The sequence below is a fragment of the Aythya fuligula genome, chromosome 1 (genome assembly GCF_009819795.1).
Source record: "Aythya fuligula isolate bAytFul2 chromosome 1, bAytFul2.pri, whole genome shotgun sequence".
Classification (NCBI taxonomy): Eukaryota; Metazoa; Chordata; class Aves; order Anseriformes; family Anatidae; genus Aythya; species Aythya fuligula.
In genome coordinates this window covers 15,359,026-15,377,485 of record NC_045559.1, presented here as the reverse complement: position 1 = coordinate 15,377,485, position 18,460 = coordinate 15,359,026, and the positions used below count along the sequence as shown (strand labels likewise).

General features: G+C 44.1%; 1 protein-coding gene across 1 annotated transcript in view; it reads left to right on the top strand.

The window, feature by feature from the left end:
• LAMB4 (laminin subunit beta 4) overlaps window positions 1-15,059 on the top strand; it is a 44,942-nt gene extending 29,883 nt beyond the window's left edge. The window contains 11 exon segments of the mRNA XM_032200508.1: window positions 890-986; window positions 1,861-2,236; window positions 2,614-2,774; window positions 5,689-5,894; window positions 6,810-6,974; window positions 8,888-9,041; window positions 10,884-11,091; window positions 11,643-11,781; window positions 11,989-12,165; window positions 13,207-13,360; window positions 14,817-15,059. Coding sequence (XP_032056399.1) covers window positions 890-986; window positions 1,861-2,236; window positions 2,614-2,774; window positions 5,689-5,894; window positions 6,810-6,974; window positions 8,888-9,041; window positions 10,884-11,091; window positions 11,643-11,781; window positions 11,989-12,165; window positions 13,207-13,360; window positions 14,817-14,956 — 1,977 coding nt within the window. The 3' untranslated portion in view covers window positions 14,957-15,059.
• Window positions 15,060-18,460: the final 3,401 nt, after the last annotated feature.

Here is an 18,460-nt window from a genome sequence, read left to right as displayed (position 1 = left end):
GGGCCCAAGAGACTTGCATGTATTTTTTTTAAGTGTTTCCTTTCATAAAGTAGCAGCTGTTGCCATTGCATTAATCATGCATTATCAATCAGACTGCTGGAGTATCTTTTCTCACCTTTAATTCCTGTGCACTTTCTAGAGCAAGAATGTAGAAAAAATAAAACAATGCTGCAGAATAGAGAGCTAAAACTGTGGTCCCATGGAGAAAACTGCAATTTTGCTCTTGACTTCATGGCCCCAGGACCTAATGCCAAGCTCTTGCTGATATGCTTTCACATTTTCCCTTCAATATGCCTTCTGTTTGTTCTGGTTTATTTAGCGGATTTATTATTTTTCCCAGGAAATGTAGCTCTTAACATGACAGAACTACACCACTACTGCTTTTCTGAGTTATACCAGTTATCAGAGCTGTAATTCCCTGCAGTTTAATTTTGCTGCTGAATTCCAAAATAAATTTTCTAGGGCAATGTGCATAGTATACCCTGGAGGTTTTCTGTTACAGCTAATATATCATGTAGTTAAAAGTTGAAATGTTAAGCTTTTTTCAAGCAAAAATAAGACATTAATCTGTTTTGCAAAAGAAAAAAAAATCCTCTTTCAGATAATAGTCAGAGGGTGAATTCTCTAAGATCATCTGTAGGCTGGACCATACAAAACTTTTCATATCAGTAAAGAAAAACCAACTCTCCATGCCCACTTTGTTTTCATGACCTTCAGGAGGAATATGGGAAAACAACATGTATAAACCATGTTGTTTGCAGAACATATGGAAGCTCTGTTGCTGCAGTCCCCATGCAGCTGTATAACAGAGCGAAAAGGAAACCCAGCAAATAATGTCTGTCCAGTCGTTCTGTGTGGGCAGCTGTTTAATCCTGACCTCTCTTTACAGCTTACAGGCCAGTGTCCATGTAAGCCTGGCTATGGTGGAAGACGTTGTGACGAATGTGAGGAAAATTACTTTGGCAATCCCCAGGTGCACTGCATTTGTAAGTATTACTACGTGGGGACAACCAGATTAGAAATTGCTTCAAAAAGAACGTTTGGCTCGTACATTCATAGAGGAGACAGGACTTATATCTAGAGAAACAGACTTTATTACATTTGAGTGTATGAGATGGATAAAATTGTTTATATTATTTATCAGTACTTTTCCCTCTGCAGTTATGACGTGAATATGGATGCAACAGGTAAAGAAGAGATGTTAGACATGTAGTCCCCTTCACTCTAACTTGAACACTGGTTTCACCCTCTGCTGTTTAGAAATGGCCTACACTAGCTGAAGGCTGCAGAAGTGGCGTGTAGTGCAGCTCTCAACAGACAGCTCCCCAACCCAGGGAGTACCAGGGTGAAGTTTCGGGAGAGCTATATCTCACCTGACTTTAGCTGTCCCAAAGCCAGGGACCAGGTCTGAACTCCTCTGATCAGTGTTGCTGATTTCCAGGTTGTTCAGGCTGATAAGTGTCTCCAAATAATATTTTATGTCCATTTTTTGTCGTTCAGATCGGATGTTAGGAAAAGGTTCTTTACTGAGAGGTATCACAGAGACACAATGCTAGAGGAGCAGAGCTGCACACAGTGGGGGAAACCTCCAACATGGGCAAAGGAGCAATTAGCAGTAGAATCACATCAAGAAAAAGAAACCCCATGTATCAGTGGTCTGCTCAGCAGGATAATGTTGATCCATTGATCGACATTGGTCATTAATCAATGATTAATGTTGACCCAGCCTAGCAGGCTCAAACAGCAGCAGAGAGAACCAGTTTCTGTTTGCAGTGTTGAAGCACACGATCGGGTCTCCTGTATGTGCTACTCCTGCAGAGAAGGGACAACTGTGTGTGACTTGCTGTCCCTTTCCTGCAGCATGTGCGTGTAACCTGGAGGGAACCAGCCAGCCCCAGTGCGACAAAGCCACCGGCGCGTGCAACTGCCGTGCTGGTGTCACGGGGTGGTTCTGCAACCAGTGTGGCCGTGGCTTCGAGAAAGACTTTCCCTCTTGCCGTCAGTGTCACCTGTGTTTTGATCAGTGGGACGCCGAAATTACTGCCCTCGCCCAGACTGTTCAAGGGCTAATGAGGTTTGCTGCAAGTCTGGAGGATAAAGGAGGACGAATGCCCAGCTGTGACATGCGCTTCAAAGCCTTTGAAGATGCCATTTCTGAAACTGAACGAATTTTGAAGCATCCTATTCTTTCACTGGAGGCACTCGCAGGCATCAAGGATTTTCATGGCTATGTTCAGTAAGAGTTGGCTGCCGCGTTAAAACCTCTTGGCAAAGAAAGCAATCTTCCCCCAAACTTCACCAGCCTTACCTTTCCTTATCCTTACATTCAAATCCTGTTTCTGATCAGCACACAGATGTTGGAGTGCAAAGTCACCATTTCCAACAGATCTGTGAACAAAATAATCGTTATATATAATATCCCCCCCCCACACACAGGCATGTACTTAAATACAGGAATTTTCCAGTTCCTAAAAGATTCCTAAATAAGCCAGTACAAGTAAATGTTTCTGCTCATTTAGAAATTTCTCTCTTGTCATCTAAAATATTGTGTATCTCAGTTGCAGTTTAAGAACATTTCAGTCTGATTACTGACAACTGCCATTTCCCTTGTAGAGAAAAAGTTGCACAAATGGGTCCCCTTCCTAGAATGCTGTATGAATTTCCTGACCTTAATGAGAACATTGAAGATATTAGGGAAGAAGCTGACCTTGTCTACGAACTTCTACAACAGAAAAGACATCTGCATCACAGTTTTCATTACTTGAACCTCAAAGGTAAGTCAGCCAGTAATTAACTGGAATAAGTAAACATATTCCATGAAATTTCACAATGTTTTGAACCATTGAACCACACATTTCAAAGATCCCTAGATTTTAGTTCCATATGGTAGAGAAAAAATGCAAATACTAAGAACATCATTATACTAATTTCCAGACTCTCTTTTGTCATAAAATGCCATGACTTCTAGAATCATAAATTTCAGATGCATGCACCAGGGTCATCTCAGTCAAAAATCCCATGAGTCCTGATGTTTACATCAGGATTTCAAGGCCACCCAGTTTCACATTATAGACTCAAAAATCATACAGTAGATGAGCAAAAGATTTTCTTTTTCACTGCTTCTGACTCCTGTTGCTCTTAGCAATACTTAAAAAATGTACAGCAATAGTTTGTTTAATTAAAGCAGAGAGTCATAGTGCAACTTCTCAGTGTTCCCATGGGAAAAATGCAGGACTTTATGTGGTAAGGACCTCGCTCTCCATCATCAAAAAATGTGAAATCAGAACTGAGTTGTTTGACATTTTTTAAATAATTACACCGTCTCTGCTAATGGCAGTAAAGACATTGTCACAGGCTGAATTCTGGAGAAAGATGGGAATGTATCAGTCAGGGATCTTGAGCAGATACTAGATCATCTACAATGGCAAATTTTCAGCAGTGTACACTCTGCCAAATGACCAAAGAGATGGCTGCCAAGACATGAACCCCCAGAAGACATGGTAAGCACTGCAGAAGACACCAGCTACAGGCAGTGCACCCCCACTTTGAGTTCCTCTGTGTTTTGTTTAAGCAAGAAGAAAATTGGACTAAAAAAGATCGAATAAAATGAGGGAAAGGTCAATGGAATGTAAAGCCAAGGGAAAGGAAGAGGGAAAAAGAGGGATTAATTAAGATTTAGGGCTCCCTGCACTGTTGTGCTTGGTAGTGCCCCCAGGCCCAGCTCCTCCACTCGGATCCTGCACGAGAGGTCAGCAGCTCTCCCAGGCACTGAGTCCCAGTTTGATCGGGTCTTGTGCTGACTCTGAGGAAAGCAGGAAGGCAAAGAGACAATAAATCCCAATGAGATCAGTGGATGCACAGCTGAAGCATCCGCACTGCTCTCTGGTCATGTTCCAGTTCCGCTTTAGCTTTTGGCCTCCAGAGGCAGATAAACAGCCCTATAAAAAGCACACGGGAGTGTGGGGAGGGGAAGACCTTGAATATAAGTTGAATTGCTGGTTGGAACCACAAATATTCATTGGTCCTGCTACCAAACATCTAGCAGCACAGAGACCACTTTTCCCTCAAGACGACCATCTTCCCTGATGTCTGGGAGAAAGCCTGGTTCCCTCTTCCTTTCTTCATTCCAGGACCAGCAGCAAATCCTAGCAATGGCTCTGCCTGCTTTGTCCTGACCAAAGCAAGTAGGGTAGAGCAGGATGGAGGACATGCCATGTACCCCATCTGGGGCACATTTGACACTTGTGCTCCAGACACACATGGGGAATGGGCTCCTACCTACCTCTTCTTGCAGAGGATCAAGTGAAATGAGTTCAGGACTCTTCCTGAGCTCCTCATGGGCATACACTCAGCTGCCTGACCTGGAAACGTCAATATCTAATGATGAATTAAAATCCCTGGAAAAAACAAAACGCACACGTCCTTAAAAGAAGGCTTGCAGCGTATGAAATCTCATTAAATAACCTCCTCCAGCCTTGGCCCCTGGCTTTGCAGCCACTGTGGCATGGTAGTGTGGTGAGTGTGCCTTCCTAGGCTGTTAATCAAGCTATGTTTAACGTAAAGGAACTTGGAAACTCTACAGCTCCATCACAAACCAAGCATGAAAAATGTATTTGGGCCACTTAATGAAGAGCTGAACCACTGTAAAATATTCCTGCAATGGAAATGTTGCATAGAAAACAGCCGCATGCTTAGATATGGAGTCACAGCAGCCCCTTGCCAGGTATTTCGTATTAGTATCTAACTTTAAACTGCGCGTTGTTTCCAAGAGTTACGAGATAAAACAAACAGCTCTGCTTCCACATAGTAATTAAACATTGGTCAGCTTCAGCCAAAGCAAGGCCAAGAGCTTTAATGCCTGGTACAAAGCAGTCAGGACTTGATGAGAGTCTTCTTACTGACTTCAACCAGTAACTGAGCCATTATCAGCACAGAGGGATGCTAGTCAATGACCTCTCATGCTTTTTCAGTGCTGACACATCAGTTCTGGCTCATTGCACATCCTTCTGCATGGGGATGTGCAGAAATCTTTGGGTTCCCTGGAGATCTGGGAAGCCTTGATAGCAGCAACTTCAAATTGTGAGTTTCACGAAAGGCCTGAGTCCTTTCTTTAGGCTAAAAAATGTTTAAAAAAATCATTAAAAAAAAAAAAAAAAAGAAAAAGAATATTCTCCATGCCTTTTGAGTCTCTCCTAGAGAAAAAGCTTACACTAAGTAAACAAGAAAATGCTTGTTTCTTGGCCTACAGGCTTATCATGGAAATGCATTTTTTTTAGCACATCAGTCCTGCAACTGAATTTTTCCAGAGCCAAAGAAAACTCATAAATTCCCATTTGCGATCTACATTTTGGGTTTAGTTAAGCTGACTGTTTAACTTTTGGGTACTATGCTGAACAAGGAGAGGACAAATGCTTTCCTGAGGCACAGATCCAGTGCATTTGCGTCTATTTTAGAAGGCTTTATGAGTATCAATTCCTGTTTGGTAGCTGGCTGAGTAAAGGAATTAAAAATCTGCCCGAGGAAATCACAGTTCCTGTCCCTCCCTGCTGTCATCAGTGTCATCACACATCAACCACCAGTGACACAGACTTTATTTGTCATTCACCATTTGTCTAGAATTCAAGTAAATGCATGAATTAAATGCCACCAAAATACATTTCGTACTAAACACTATTCCTATTGCTGTAGAGGCCATCAGCAACATTAGGAAACACTTTGAAATGTCATTGCTGGCAGAAGAGAAAAGCAGTGGGACAACCCCAGTCATAAGATACTCAGAGTACACCAGGAACAGCACGCTCGCTGTGATGGGCCAGCAGGCCTTGAAAGGAAGCAATGTGCTGGAGCAGCTCAAGATGATCAAGATCCCTGACATCCAAAACTTAAATGAAAAGGTAAGCACTGCGGGTTTTTAACAGGAAATAAATAAAACCAACTTTTTTTTTTTTTTTTGATGCTGCTATTAGTTTTTGCTTTAAAAGGGTGGTTACATGCATTTTAAATCTGGAAAAGTCCACTTTCCTGGCATGGGCATTCAGTCACGTCAGAAACAGCTGTACCTCTCAGCTGTGGTTGCTACCACCCTTCTGGAAGCTACTGCTCCCGGGGAAAGCCCACCAGGAGGGACTGTTTCAATCTCAAGCACTTTCTAGTCTCAAGAGGACTTCCGTGTAAATTCTAAAAAAATAACACCAACCTCCACCATCTGTGGCTTAATCTAAGCAGAGCAACTTTGCCGTGGAGTGGATGAGGAATGTTCACTTGTCCTTTGCAGCACCTGTGGGACGGGAAGGCCAGGAACTGTCTGCTGGGCAGCAATGAATACCTGACAGCATCCATAGCCAACACTGACAGCTGGCAGAGCACATCCACCTCAGCCTTTAGTCTTGACTGACATCTGTGTCAAAATACGTAGAGGCCTAGGCATGGTACTGTGCTCTGTGAGACGTGATCTGGGTCCTTCAGAACAAACAGGATGGGTTTGGATGCCCCTTGGACTGGATATAGCCAGGGGACGGTTTCAGTCCTTTTGCCATAGAATGAAACAAAGCTCTACATATAACACAAAGAGCCCACAAAATGGCTCCTGCAAGGAGGAGGTTGGAGCTGGGGGCTGCCATTGCATTCTTTGGGTCAGGGAAAGGGGTCCTGTTACAGTCCATGAGCCTGTCTTTGGAGATATCAAACTGTGTGTTTCAGGGAAAATCCCATGCAATGTTCAACGTTCACATTATGCCCAACATCCTTCCCACAGGAGGTTATTTCAGATGCCCAGAGGAGTCCTGACATGAACATCTTCTTTATTTCAGATCTGTGGGGTGCCAGGGAACCTGCCCTGTGCTGCAGCAGCCTGTGGTGGTGGCCCAAACTGCAGCGGAGCTCTTCCCCTCTCCTCCTCAGCCTTCAGGAAGGCTGAGGAGACTGCTGTCCTGTTGACCAACTTGACTACTCAGCTACAGGAACCTGAGAATCAGGTACGCATATCAAACTTATATTTGTTTAATGCAATGGGCAGAGGATGGGAAACAGGGCATTCCCCTCTGGGGAAACACCATGCATGAGCAGTGTCCTGTCTGTGAGTCCACAGTTATGCTAAAACCCTCAAAACCCAGGGGGTTTTGTGCTTCCCACAGCATTGCTGTCTTTGCAAAGTAAGCTTTTCCTCTGCTCTCCCTGGATGCTTTGTCACATTAGGGGGGAAAAGCTGTTCCTGGGAATCAGAAAAGGCCAATTTGCTTCTAGAACTTATAATCAGAGAGGGAGCTGAGGATTGGGGTCCTGCCACCTTCCTTCACAGGGATGGAGTTGGCTACATCACAGCCAGTCACCCACACTCCTTTTATAATCAGTGGAAATTGTCAGACAACTCCATCTTCATTTTCTCCATACTAGCTATATGTCTGTCGTTGCCTGAAGGTACTGGTTTTCTGTTTTATTTTTTTTCACTTTTCAAGAACGGCTGGCTTAGATTTGGATGGGTGAATTGTGGATAGCTAAATTGAGCAAAGATGTAGTAGTAAGTCCCAAATCTACAAAAACTCAGCTGCTCCTTGGACAAAGAGCAGTGAGCTAGTCATGGACTCCATCCCAGCACAATAGATGTATCATGGGTCAGTGCCGTGAGTATTAGAGGCAGTCCCACCAAACAACTATGTCTATCAATGCCTTCCTCCTCCTCACAACTTCCAAGATCTCATGGGTCATGGTGTCCTGTGCCTATGGAAGTTGGTAGCATGAGGCTAGTGTTGTCTATAATTTTATTGGGAAAGGTTGAAATGGAGCCCTTTGTCAGTAGCCTGAGCACGGCCCACGTTTATTGCATTGATATTATTGCTCTGCATATCATTAAGCTCAATTTATACAGCTTCATTTTACTATTATGGTTGCCATTAAGGAATTATTGCAGATAATTTCAAGCTGAAGCTTTTCTGCCCCCCCTTCCCCCCCCATAATGTTTATAAGGGCATCGAGTATTTGGCTGCTCCACTTTACTACAGAGGAGCACTGAAAATAACTCAAAGCATGTCCAATGCACATGTGCAAAGGAAGCAAAACAGACAAGTCCCCAGATGACAACGAAGACAGTTTGTTCTCATTAACAATCAGAGAGAACGCCAGTTACAGTGATAGGCAAAAACCATTTTCCAACAGAAACATCATTCTGCTGCGGCTTTGTCCCCTCCCTGCAGGGTGTCTGGGCATCCATTTCCTCCTTCTAGAGTCCACACAACATTGCTCTGAAGCTATCAGGGGGAGAAATGAGCCATCAGGGCACACACTGAGGCCCCAAAACATGCAGGGACAGCAGTGAAGTAAAAACATCATTGTATTTTTTGCTTCCTAAGGTAACAGTGAATCTCTTCCCTCCATCCCTGTGCATTTCCTTAAGAGTAAAGCACAGCCCCCAGCAAAGCAAAATACTGTTGCAGTTTGGTAATTAAGCTAATTACTAACTAAAGATCAGTTAAATAATCAAATATACTAATTTAATGGCAAAAATTAATTTTAAAAGACAATCATTAATTCTAGCTTTTTTACTTGTGTCATTTTAAGAGCATTTTTAGCAGCAATTCCAGTGTGAAAAGGCAAATGAAATTATATGCTTTTTCTGTACTGAATCTGATCAATGACACAGCGCAATACTGCAACAGAAAATAAGTCAGCACCTTCTTTTAGAAACAGAAGTGGTTGTCTTTTAGGTTTTTTCTAAGGCCAAAGGCCATGATATAATAGCTTTCAGAGCTCCCAAAGTGGTCTCCTACTACAGATTTTTCAAAAGCTCGACAAGTGACTCCAGCTGAGGCTTGTATCAAAAGTACCTGTCAGAGCTCAACTTGCCAAGCAATGATATACAGCCTCCAGAAAATGGCACTGCTGTTTCTGATAGTATTTCCAGGTTGAAAGCATCAGAAAGATTGCAGAAGACACCAAGCTGAAAGGTTCGCTGTTTAATGGGGAACTGGAGAGAGCTAAGAACCAGATTGAAGTTGACCAAGAAATCACAAAGGAGTTCATCAAAAAAGTGAAAGACTTCTTGATAGGTAAATATGCAAGGAAAATTCTTTCTGACTCTTTATATATATATAAGTATATATATTTCAATGTAATGTTAACATAACAGATGGCTAGAAAGTGGTCTAGCTGCAGGCATATCAAATTTCTTGTCTACGTCCTGATCTGTGCATCTTTTTTTGATTGTGGTGTTCCTTTTTCCCAGATGATGGTATTTTGTACTAATTTTCCCATAGATTGCTATGTTCTGATTGTCATCTTTTATTAATTTACTTAATTTGAAGCAGGCAAGTAATTCCCTCGGTTCCTGGTTCATCTGAGAAAAGGTCCGCTAATGTAATTTCATACAACATATAACATCCAGGCATCTTCAATGCACCCTCAAATTGTTATTCCACCCTCTTCTTCCTGGCCCATAAATAGAGGCTCTCTGTAGGGAGCGTGGGAATTAGGACACAAATTGACAAACTGCTCCATCTTCTCCGTAAAACTGTAACTTGAGGAATCAAAGGATTCTGGTAGGACTTCAGCCCTCACAAAAAAAAAAAAAAAAAAAAAAAAAAAAAAAAAAAAAAGTAACAATACATGCCCTAAAACTTTTTCCACCCTCACAATTGCAGAAATGTCTTTTACCAGACGCACATAAAAGGAGTTTAACTGTGTTAGTATAATCTCTTGGATGTAGCTGATCTCATAATTCTCTAAGGACTGCATGTTGGCATTCCTTTGGCATTCATACCTCCATATCCAAACAGCAGCGAGGGAGTAAGGGCAGAGGACTTCCTTTGTTCAGGAACATTGAAGTTATTTTTCTGAATTTGAAGGAAAAAGTCAATTCAAGTCCTTAGTGGACTCGTATTTTTATTTGGTTGCAACTGAGAATTTCATCTTTGGCTCTTCTTTTATGTGTCTTTGAAGATATATGGTATTTACTAATAATTGTAAAGGATTTATTCATCAATTTTTGGTTTGTAAATTGAAGTTTCTGCACCATAGCAGCTAAAATGCGTACAATTACATCAAAGCTGCTGTACTCTACAGCAACGGGCATAGTGGTTTTAGATTAATGTATTCTGACAGAAGATAGCTCTCAGAAATACTTGCCTGGTTGCACAGTAACTGCCTTTTATTTAATTCTTGGGAAGTTACTTTGGAGAGTTAGCACAAATATAGCATGTTTCAACTGCCTTATCACCTCAGGTCTTGTCTACAAGGGGAAGGGAGCAGAAAGCAGAAGTGATGATGGGACTTTGCAAGGCGTTAGCTACTCAAACCCTGAGTACCTGCACCTCAGCACAGTTTGTATTGGGGTGAGAGCATTTGGAAGAGGGGTTGTTAAAGTATGTTTTTCCTACTGTAAATTCCCATCCCATCTCAGTCTGTCCCAAATTCCCCTCTGCAGCTGAGCTTTCCTCATTAAACAGAGGAGGAACCACTTTCTGAGCACTGTGGCAACTCCAGGGAAGGGATTACTCCCACCAGCTGGCATGGAAAGCTTCCTTCACACCCCGGTCTCCTCAGCGCCTCTTTGATCTGGGGACCGAGGGAGAAATGGGCTCTGACACATCTGGCTGTGCCTCATGCCGACTTAAAACCTTCCATGGGTTCAGTTCTGCATCAGAATTTTAATAACCCAGTTCAAAGTGGGTTCAAATCCTCAGCTCAGTCAGCTCTGACAACACCAACAGCAGTACCTGGAAGCGTTAATATTAAATCACAAAATGTCGGAGATAATTCTCTTACCCCCTTGCTGTGCTTGTCAGCTTTATTCTGCCACATAACTCGACGTCTAGGCAACCCTAACGATCCTTTACATTTTGCTGGGAGGAAGCCTCCACTTCAGACCATCCCAAGTTCAGTTTCTGTTGCAGATGAGAGCGCGCCTCCAGAAGACATTGAGAAGGTGGCGAGTTACGTCCTGGAAATCAACCTGCCCCTGACTCCACGAGAGCTAACGAGCATGCTTGGCAAAATCCAAAGCATTATGGCCCACTGTCAGAAGTACAAACTGAACGCAAGTAAGAGAAACAGAAAAATGGAAGCGGCTCAGACACTGCTGGGGGACGCACAAGATGCTGAGTGAGTAGGCTGACTCCAGCTGAGATGGCACTGCATGCTGAAGGACTGCTCCGTACCCCAGGCACTCAGTGTCCTGGGAACTCTGGAGGGAAACTCCAGATTTCAGCACATTTCAGATTGCCATTTTGCACCAGCAAGCAGCCATGTTGGCCTGGGCTGCAGGATCTGATCTGCTGCAAGAGGTGGCAGCTCCCCAGGGCTCCTGGTCCTGCCTGCTGAATGCAAAGGACCGAGGCAGCTACACTTCCATGTGGGTCATTACACCTGGTTCACTGGGAGGCTTAAATATGGGTGAGGAAGAAGAGCCAGAACTGGGGAGGGAGGAAATATGTTCACCTCATAAGTGAGCTTTCCTTACCAGCATTGCACTCCCACACAAGGCCCTTTACTGGCATTGTGCTTTGCCAGCTAACAAATCACACTTTTAATAGCTGCTGGTGGACTTGAAGGAACATTTTTGCCCGTGAGCATGGGTGCATTTGCAACATGTTCTTGCTTTGCCTCCTCTCCACACCACAATACTACACACACTTTTATTTTTCCTTTTTCAGCAAAGCAGCTAAAGCTCTTCCACCTGTGCGTGAAATTAATGAGAAACTAAAAAATGCTGTGAGCTCCCAAGGACGCTCCAAAAACACCTTCATAAAGTTGAATGAAGAAATAAAAGGAATCAGAACACAAATCTCACAGGTATCTTGCTTTAAATCTTTTAATTTATTTGCAACACACATCTTAGAAAAAGATGGTTCATCTCAAATTTTCCTCAATGTATATGTAAAAATAAATAAAACCAGAATGTGTCTCAGATACAATTTCAGTACCACAACGTATAAGGGTCTCCTCTTGTTTATCAGTTGTCGTTCACCTCCTTCATTACCAAGCGTCCTTCTGTTCTAGGCTGAGAACCAACTGAACAAGACAGGCGATGAACTCAATGACTTTTCAGCAAAGCAGTCCAAAGTGGAAGATGGAATTGCCACGTTGCGGATGAAAATGCTGATGAACAGGAATCAAGCTATGAGTGCAAGAGCAGGGGCAGAAGCAGCATTCAAGCGAGCTCAGAAAATTGACAACGTAAGCCATTCTGTCACAGATTAAAGGAAAAAAAGGTTGCGTACATGTTTGATAGTAATTTTGATTCAGAATTGTAATTGTGCTACCTTGCTCTCCTCAAAACTCTAAGCTGTCCTTATGCCACACAGTGTTCAATCCCCCAGGTTAAGTCTAATTTCCTTATTGCTTTAAGGTTTCTAGAGGTTCTCCAAACTTCTGTTTGCTTGAATGAAAGAAAACACATTTCTCTAGCTACTCTGTGACATTCTTCCTCGCTCTGTGTATAAGACTCGTAGTCACCATGGGCACCAGTAAACACAACAGAGCAAATCACAAAACCAAATATTAAAATATGTGAGCGATGGAAGCAGTCTGGCCATTCATCTTGTGCTGATCTCCTTCAGGGAAAATTGTGGTGGGAGTTATGTGGAGGTTGTGGCTGGCTGCTGCTCCATAGCTCCAGTTTTTGAGGCAGCTGAAAATTTACTAAAATGCTGTGTGAACCAGCATTTCAGAACCAGGTACCCACAGCTCTGAAGGGAGAACACAACTACATGGCCAGGTTATAAGAAACGCAGTAGAAATCTAAACTGCAGCCTCCAAGGCACCCTAAATCAGCATGGAATGGAGATAGCCAGTAAATATTCCTACACCCAAAATTGTTTAAAAAAATCGATGCTACAGGTAATTCATTCCATTTGATTCAAGCTTCATGGAAAATAAAAGAAATCTACAGAAAAGGCCTATCAAAAGAAGTAGTAACAGCATAAGTTTTAAAAATCTTACACTGTATTTTCTTTACATCCTCACCCTCCATTGACACTCTAGATTGCTCCACTGGCAGTGTGTTTAATCAAATTATACCTGGTTTTGCAAAGCACTGTTCAATGGATACTTATTATGGATTTCTTTTTTTTTTTTTTCTTTAAATTTAAGAGATATTAAGTTTGGTTCAAACAGGATATTCATATACCAAAACTGTCTAAAAATCACCTTGGGTATGCCAGGTTAATTATGAGGTGCTGCTTCTAAACCAATAAATGTGTTTTTTTTTTGTTGCAGGAATTTGCTGCCATTAAAAGGAAGTACACCATTCTTCAAGACAGGCTGAAAGACAAAGGGCCTCCTAAAGCAACTCTAGCGAAAGTGAAGCAGCTGAAAGAAGAAGCGGAAAAACTGGCTGAAGAGATTGAAAAAAAAATTAGAAGAGTAACAGGTGGTGTTCTCCCTTTCATAGTGAGCAGCAGAAATTGTGGAACTTTAACTGAAAGCCATTCTGAGATACCAGCAGACTAGATTCACCTGAAATTGGGTTTAAAGCAATTTAGCTAGTGAAAATCCATGCTTGAAGCTTCTCAGTTTCCAAGTAGTTGATTTGCTTTGGCTTATGTACATTTTCTGACATACATTGGTTGCTATAAGCAGAGGTCAAGAGGTGTGCACAGAGGGACTTGCAGTGATTTGACTCAGGCAGTGGAAAATTAGGACAAGCACAAAACCTGTGCCACCTGTCCCAGGATCTCAGATGGGCTCTGGAAAACTTAGCTGCAGCTTTAGCTGGGAGCTTTGATTTATGTCCTTGCTTTGGGCATTTGGGCCTTCAATCCTTCCTCTGCATTCTGCCTTTTCTTACACGACCGGAGTGATGACTTATGTTACAGAGAGCTGCATGGAGCTGTCTTACCATCCAAAAGGAGAAGGCACACATGCATGTGCAGACCAAATCTCTGCATCTTGGGTGTCAGTTTAACTCCCCTGACCTCAATTCCTTGATTTGATCACATCTGGGCAGACAGGTAACTTTGTCCGTCCAGCTTTGCCTGAGAAGGAAAACATTGAAAAAGTTTTGATTTTAGGTCAGGGGGTCATCTGTGGCTAACACTGAGGGGCCAGCATGTGTCAGGATCTGGCCTATTAGCACCCTGCCCCTTCTGGTGGGTGAGGGTCTGAGACCTGCAGGAAGGCAAACTTCCAGTATGGCTCATGTAATTGCACAGGGGGAGCTAATTCTGCTTGTAGTGAAGGTCTGGGCAACTCCACTGGGAATCCTTCAGCATAGGATGCTGCTCAACATCCAAAACCTACACTTAACATCTGCAGAACTGAAGCAGAAATTGCACCCTGGGAGCAAATCCTTCAGGGCAGGAGCTGAATAAATATTTTGAGCAGATACTTTGAGAAGAAGCATTAAAAGCACTCCAGTCTCTCCAAACACCCAGGTGATAGATGAATTGGAAACGGGCAGTGAATAATGTGTTGTTGACTCACTAACAATATGTTCTCATCGGTATAGCTTCACAGGGACCAGCAAAAAAACAGTAAAGGAGGACGACCTAAGGCCATTACATCCAATTTTTCTAGGCTTTACACACATGGACGGACATGCTGTTCCTCTCAGTGTTTCCATTTAAACAACTGCTTTAAGAGCTCCGTGTCCTGCCCCATCCTAGCTGACGGACAAAAGCACGTGCTGAGAAAAAGCTGTTTTAAGGCTGTCCTGTTTCTCTTGCTGTCCAGAAGCCAGGCTTTTCCCTCCAGTTGCATATATAACATTCCCCATTTGCAATGGGCTTGTTGCCTCCAGAACTGCTGGGAAAAGGAGCACAGTTAATCCCTGGATTTTACTTACACAATAAATATGTGTATCACTGCATGTCACTTTGCTCTTACAGATTTGGAGAAGAAGCTTCAGGACCTGAATCAAACCAAGCAAGACAAGGCAGAGCAACTCAGACAACTCGAGGAGCAAGTGATAGCCATCACAAATGAAATTACAGAGCAGGAAAGCAAGTATGCAACATGCAAAAGCTAAGGGCTGAGCAGACCATGAGGTAAAGTGCAACTGAGTCACCTCCTGAGCACGGGGTGGCCATCGTCTGTACATAAATCTGAAGGTGTATGCAGTATTTTGGCACAGGGAATAATGTAACTTTCTCTTGTTTTTTTTAACCTGGTTGGGTATATATGGGAAGAGGAAATACCTTTTAATAAAACACCTGATGAAGTAATCAGGATGCTGTCCTGGAGGGGTCTCAAAACCACACTGCTGCCCACAGCCTGGGACTTCTCATTGCCTGGGGTGGGAATCCAAAAGGGGGATTTCTAAGAGACCTCCAGATAAGTTTCTCAAAGAGCCTCCCAACACCCTCAGTCTCACTGCTGACCCCCACAACAGCCTGGGGCTGCACGAGGACGGTGATGGGGCCACACAGATCATAGGATCACAGATTCACTGAGGTTGGAAAGCCCTCCAAGATCATCTGGCCCAACCACCCCCTACCACCAATGTCACCCACTAAAACATGCCCCTAAGCACCACTTATGATGGGCTTCTACAGCCATCCCTGCTGACAGCCAGCATCTCCCCCATGGTACCACCTCTCCCCGATCCCCATCGCCTTGCTGAGGCAGATCAGGGACCTCCAGCAACCCCTGACCATGAGGGGGTCACCAAATATTTGCCAAAACCACTCCTCAGTGCTGGGCCACCTGAAGAGATGTGTGACAGGGAGCAAAGTCCCCAGTGCCCACTGGATGGCAGTGCACAGATGCTCAATACTGAAATCAGCTCCAACCTCGCTTCTCCTCCTGCCATACCTCTTTTTTTTTGTGTGTGTGTTCAGTGAGGGGCTGCCCACGATTTTCATCAATGCAGCCCCCACACGGTGCTGCACAGGAGTCAGGGTTCACACCGCTGTGTCTTCTAGCCACACACAACACCACAGGATTTGTCCTAAATTTTAGTTTAGAACTTGTGTTTCATATAACAAGGAGGCTGGGGATAGGTAAACACTACAGGAGGGCTGGGGTTTTAAAAAGACCGGGCGGAGGAAAACCTCCATTTCGAAATCCTGCCCTGCAGAGTAATGCTGGCTCTTCCTCATAAAAATGAGTCACCTTGTCCCCTTCTGGACTGCCTGACACCAGCCCCAGAGAGCCCAGAGGCAGCCCTGTGCCAGCAGCACGTTCAGAACAAGCCTTACCTGAGGGCACCCTCGTGTTGATCCATCAAAGATAAAACCTCCACAGTTAGGAGAGCCAAAGCAGCACCTGCATGTGGTGGGGGGCTCAGCTGGGAGCAGATCTCAGGGATGTTCCTGGAGCTCCAAGCAGTGCGTGCTTGCCACGTGCACTACCCGTGTAGCAGCTCCTCCTGTGAAAATGGTTGGGCCAAATTAAAACCTTGATACAATCTAGCAACTGCACCTGGATGCAGGTGTGCGCAGAATTTGTGCTTTACCTTTCTTTTTCCTGAGTTTTAGCACTTTAAAAAAATCACCTGTGAGGTGCAAGGTTTCTCTGCAAGTCCCCAGGCTGTAATCAGACGAGCATATGACAGATTGACTTTGCCATAATTAAAGGGAGCACCTCCACCAGCCAGAGGGCACAGCTCAGCTAGCTGCTCACGTGAAGGTCTCCAGGTAATGCCAGGGAAGGAGCCTGGATTTCCTGCAGGTTTGTGTGGCTGCCACACTGCACCTGAGCAAGGCAAGCTGGAGCTCTCACATTAAAATTTCAATTGTGTATAAAACAAAAGTGCTTCATTCATGGCTTCAAAAACCTGAATTCACAAGCAGAAAGCTGACGAATTTCCTCCTAAAATGCCACTGCTGGCTGGGCTGCTCAGTGAGGTGGTTGCCACACGGCTGCCAGGATGAAATGTCCTTGAACACAAGGCAGTAAAACAGGCCTGGAGAGGAAAGGTATCCGTGGGAGGAACAAAAATTGCTGGGAGAAAAGCAGGACTGGAAAGAAAAAAGCCTGCATGGAGTCCCAGTTGTGTGCTCAGAGCACACCAACCAAGCAGGACGGGTTGCCACAGGCCACCAGGTCCATTTGTGGCAACTTCTGAGGTCTAAAACTGTGTAGCATTCCCCGCTGGAAGTGGCACAAAACCTTTTAAGGTGTTTTTGAAAAGTCAATCTGTGTGAAAATGCTTGATCTGGATCAAAACCACTTGTTTGTAGCTCTCCCTCCCAGTTCCCTTTCTTGTGGATAGAAGTGGCTTCCAAAAACTGTTTATTGAAAAAGATAATAATGAAAAAGGGATCGTCTTACACAGCATTTTGACTTCAATGATATTAAGCACAATACAAACAACATTTAACCAATACCACATACTATCAGAGACATTTAATCAAATATTTCACCAGCTCTGTTTGCTGAGCACTCAGCCACTGCGGTGGTACAAGAGAACAGGTAGTAAATTGGGTCCCACTGAGGTCAGAGACAACTCCAAACTTTGGTTCTTGGAGGAAACTTGCAGCCACACAGAAGCACAACACCAGCAATGCCAGCAGCCCAACCACAGCGTGAAGTGCTCCAAAGAGCCAGCTGAGCCCATTTAGATTCAGGGAAGGACAGCACTTCTGCAAGGCTAAGAAAGAGAATAAGGAGGAGAATATTTCAATTAAAAAAAAAAAAAGAAAGAAAAAATACGGGACAGAAAAGAACCCAGTGGAAGTGAAACACGCTGCTTGTGGCACAGGGAGGATGCTGCAGAGCACCGCTGCCTTTCTGCTGTTTACTGGTGCAGCTCGCCAACCACAGAAAAGTAAAACATTTCTTCTGAGTAAGACAAACATATTTGTTGTATTGACACCTAAATGCAAAGCCAAGCTGTGAGTTACATGACAGGATTGTGAAATTCTGTGAGTTTTGTGAATCCAAAAGACCACATTGCAGAAGAGGTTTAGAATAACAACACCTGCCTGGGCAGCTAGAATGGTTTAATTTCCTGGGCATCTTTAATGAAACTCAGCCACTGCTTCTTCAGTCGAAGGCCCTGGGTTATGTTTCGGACGTGGTGTTTAACCTTTAGGGCAAGTCGCTCGCTATCTCTCTGTTTCTGCTTACCCATCTGTAAAACGAGGGTGAGCATATTTACCCAGCGGCAGGGTTTTGTGGCACACACAGCCCGCCGCGTGGTTCTATTCAGGGACCGCAAACAGCGAGGGCAAAGTGTTCCCGAGGCACCCCGGTGCCTGGTGAAGGTTTACACACCAGCTCATGTGCTACGTGTGGGCTACAAAACTCACGCAGACCGACTCGGGTGCCCATTTCGGCGTGTGCTGAGCCAGGGCTGTGCTCTGGAGCCCTCCGTTTCCCACCTCCACGCTGGTTTCTCCATTTACCTCAGAGCATCAGGAGGGCAAACACAGGCAGACAAAACCCCACTGAAACACCAAACGGTTTGGTTTGCCCCAACATCTCCATCCCAGCACCGCAGTGGTGCCTCGACCTAATGGCAAACGGGCTGGTGGCCCCTTGGGCTGCTCGGTGGCCATCGAGCGCCGCAGGCGGTGCCTGTGGCCCT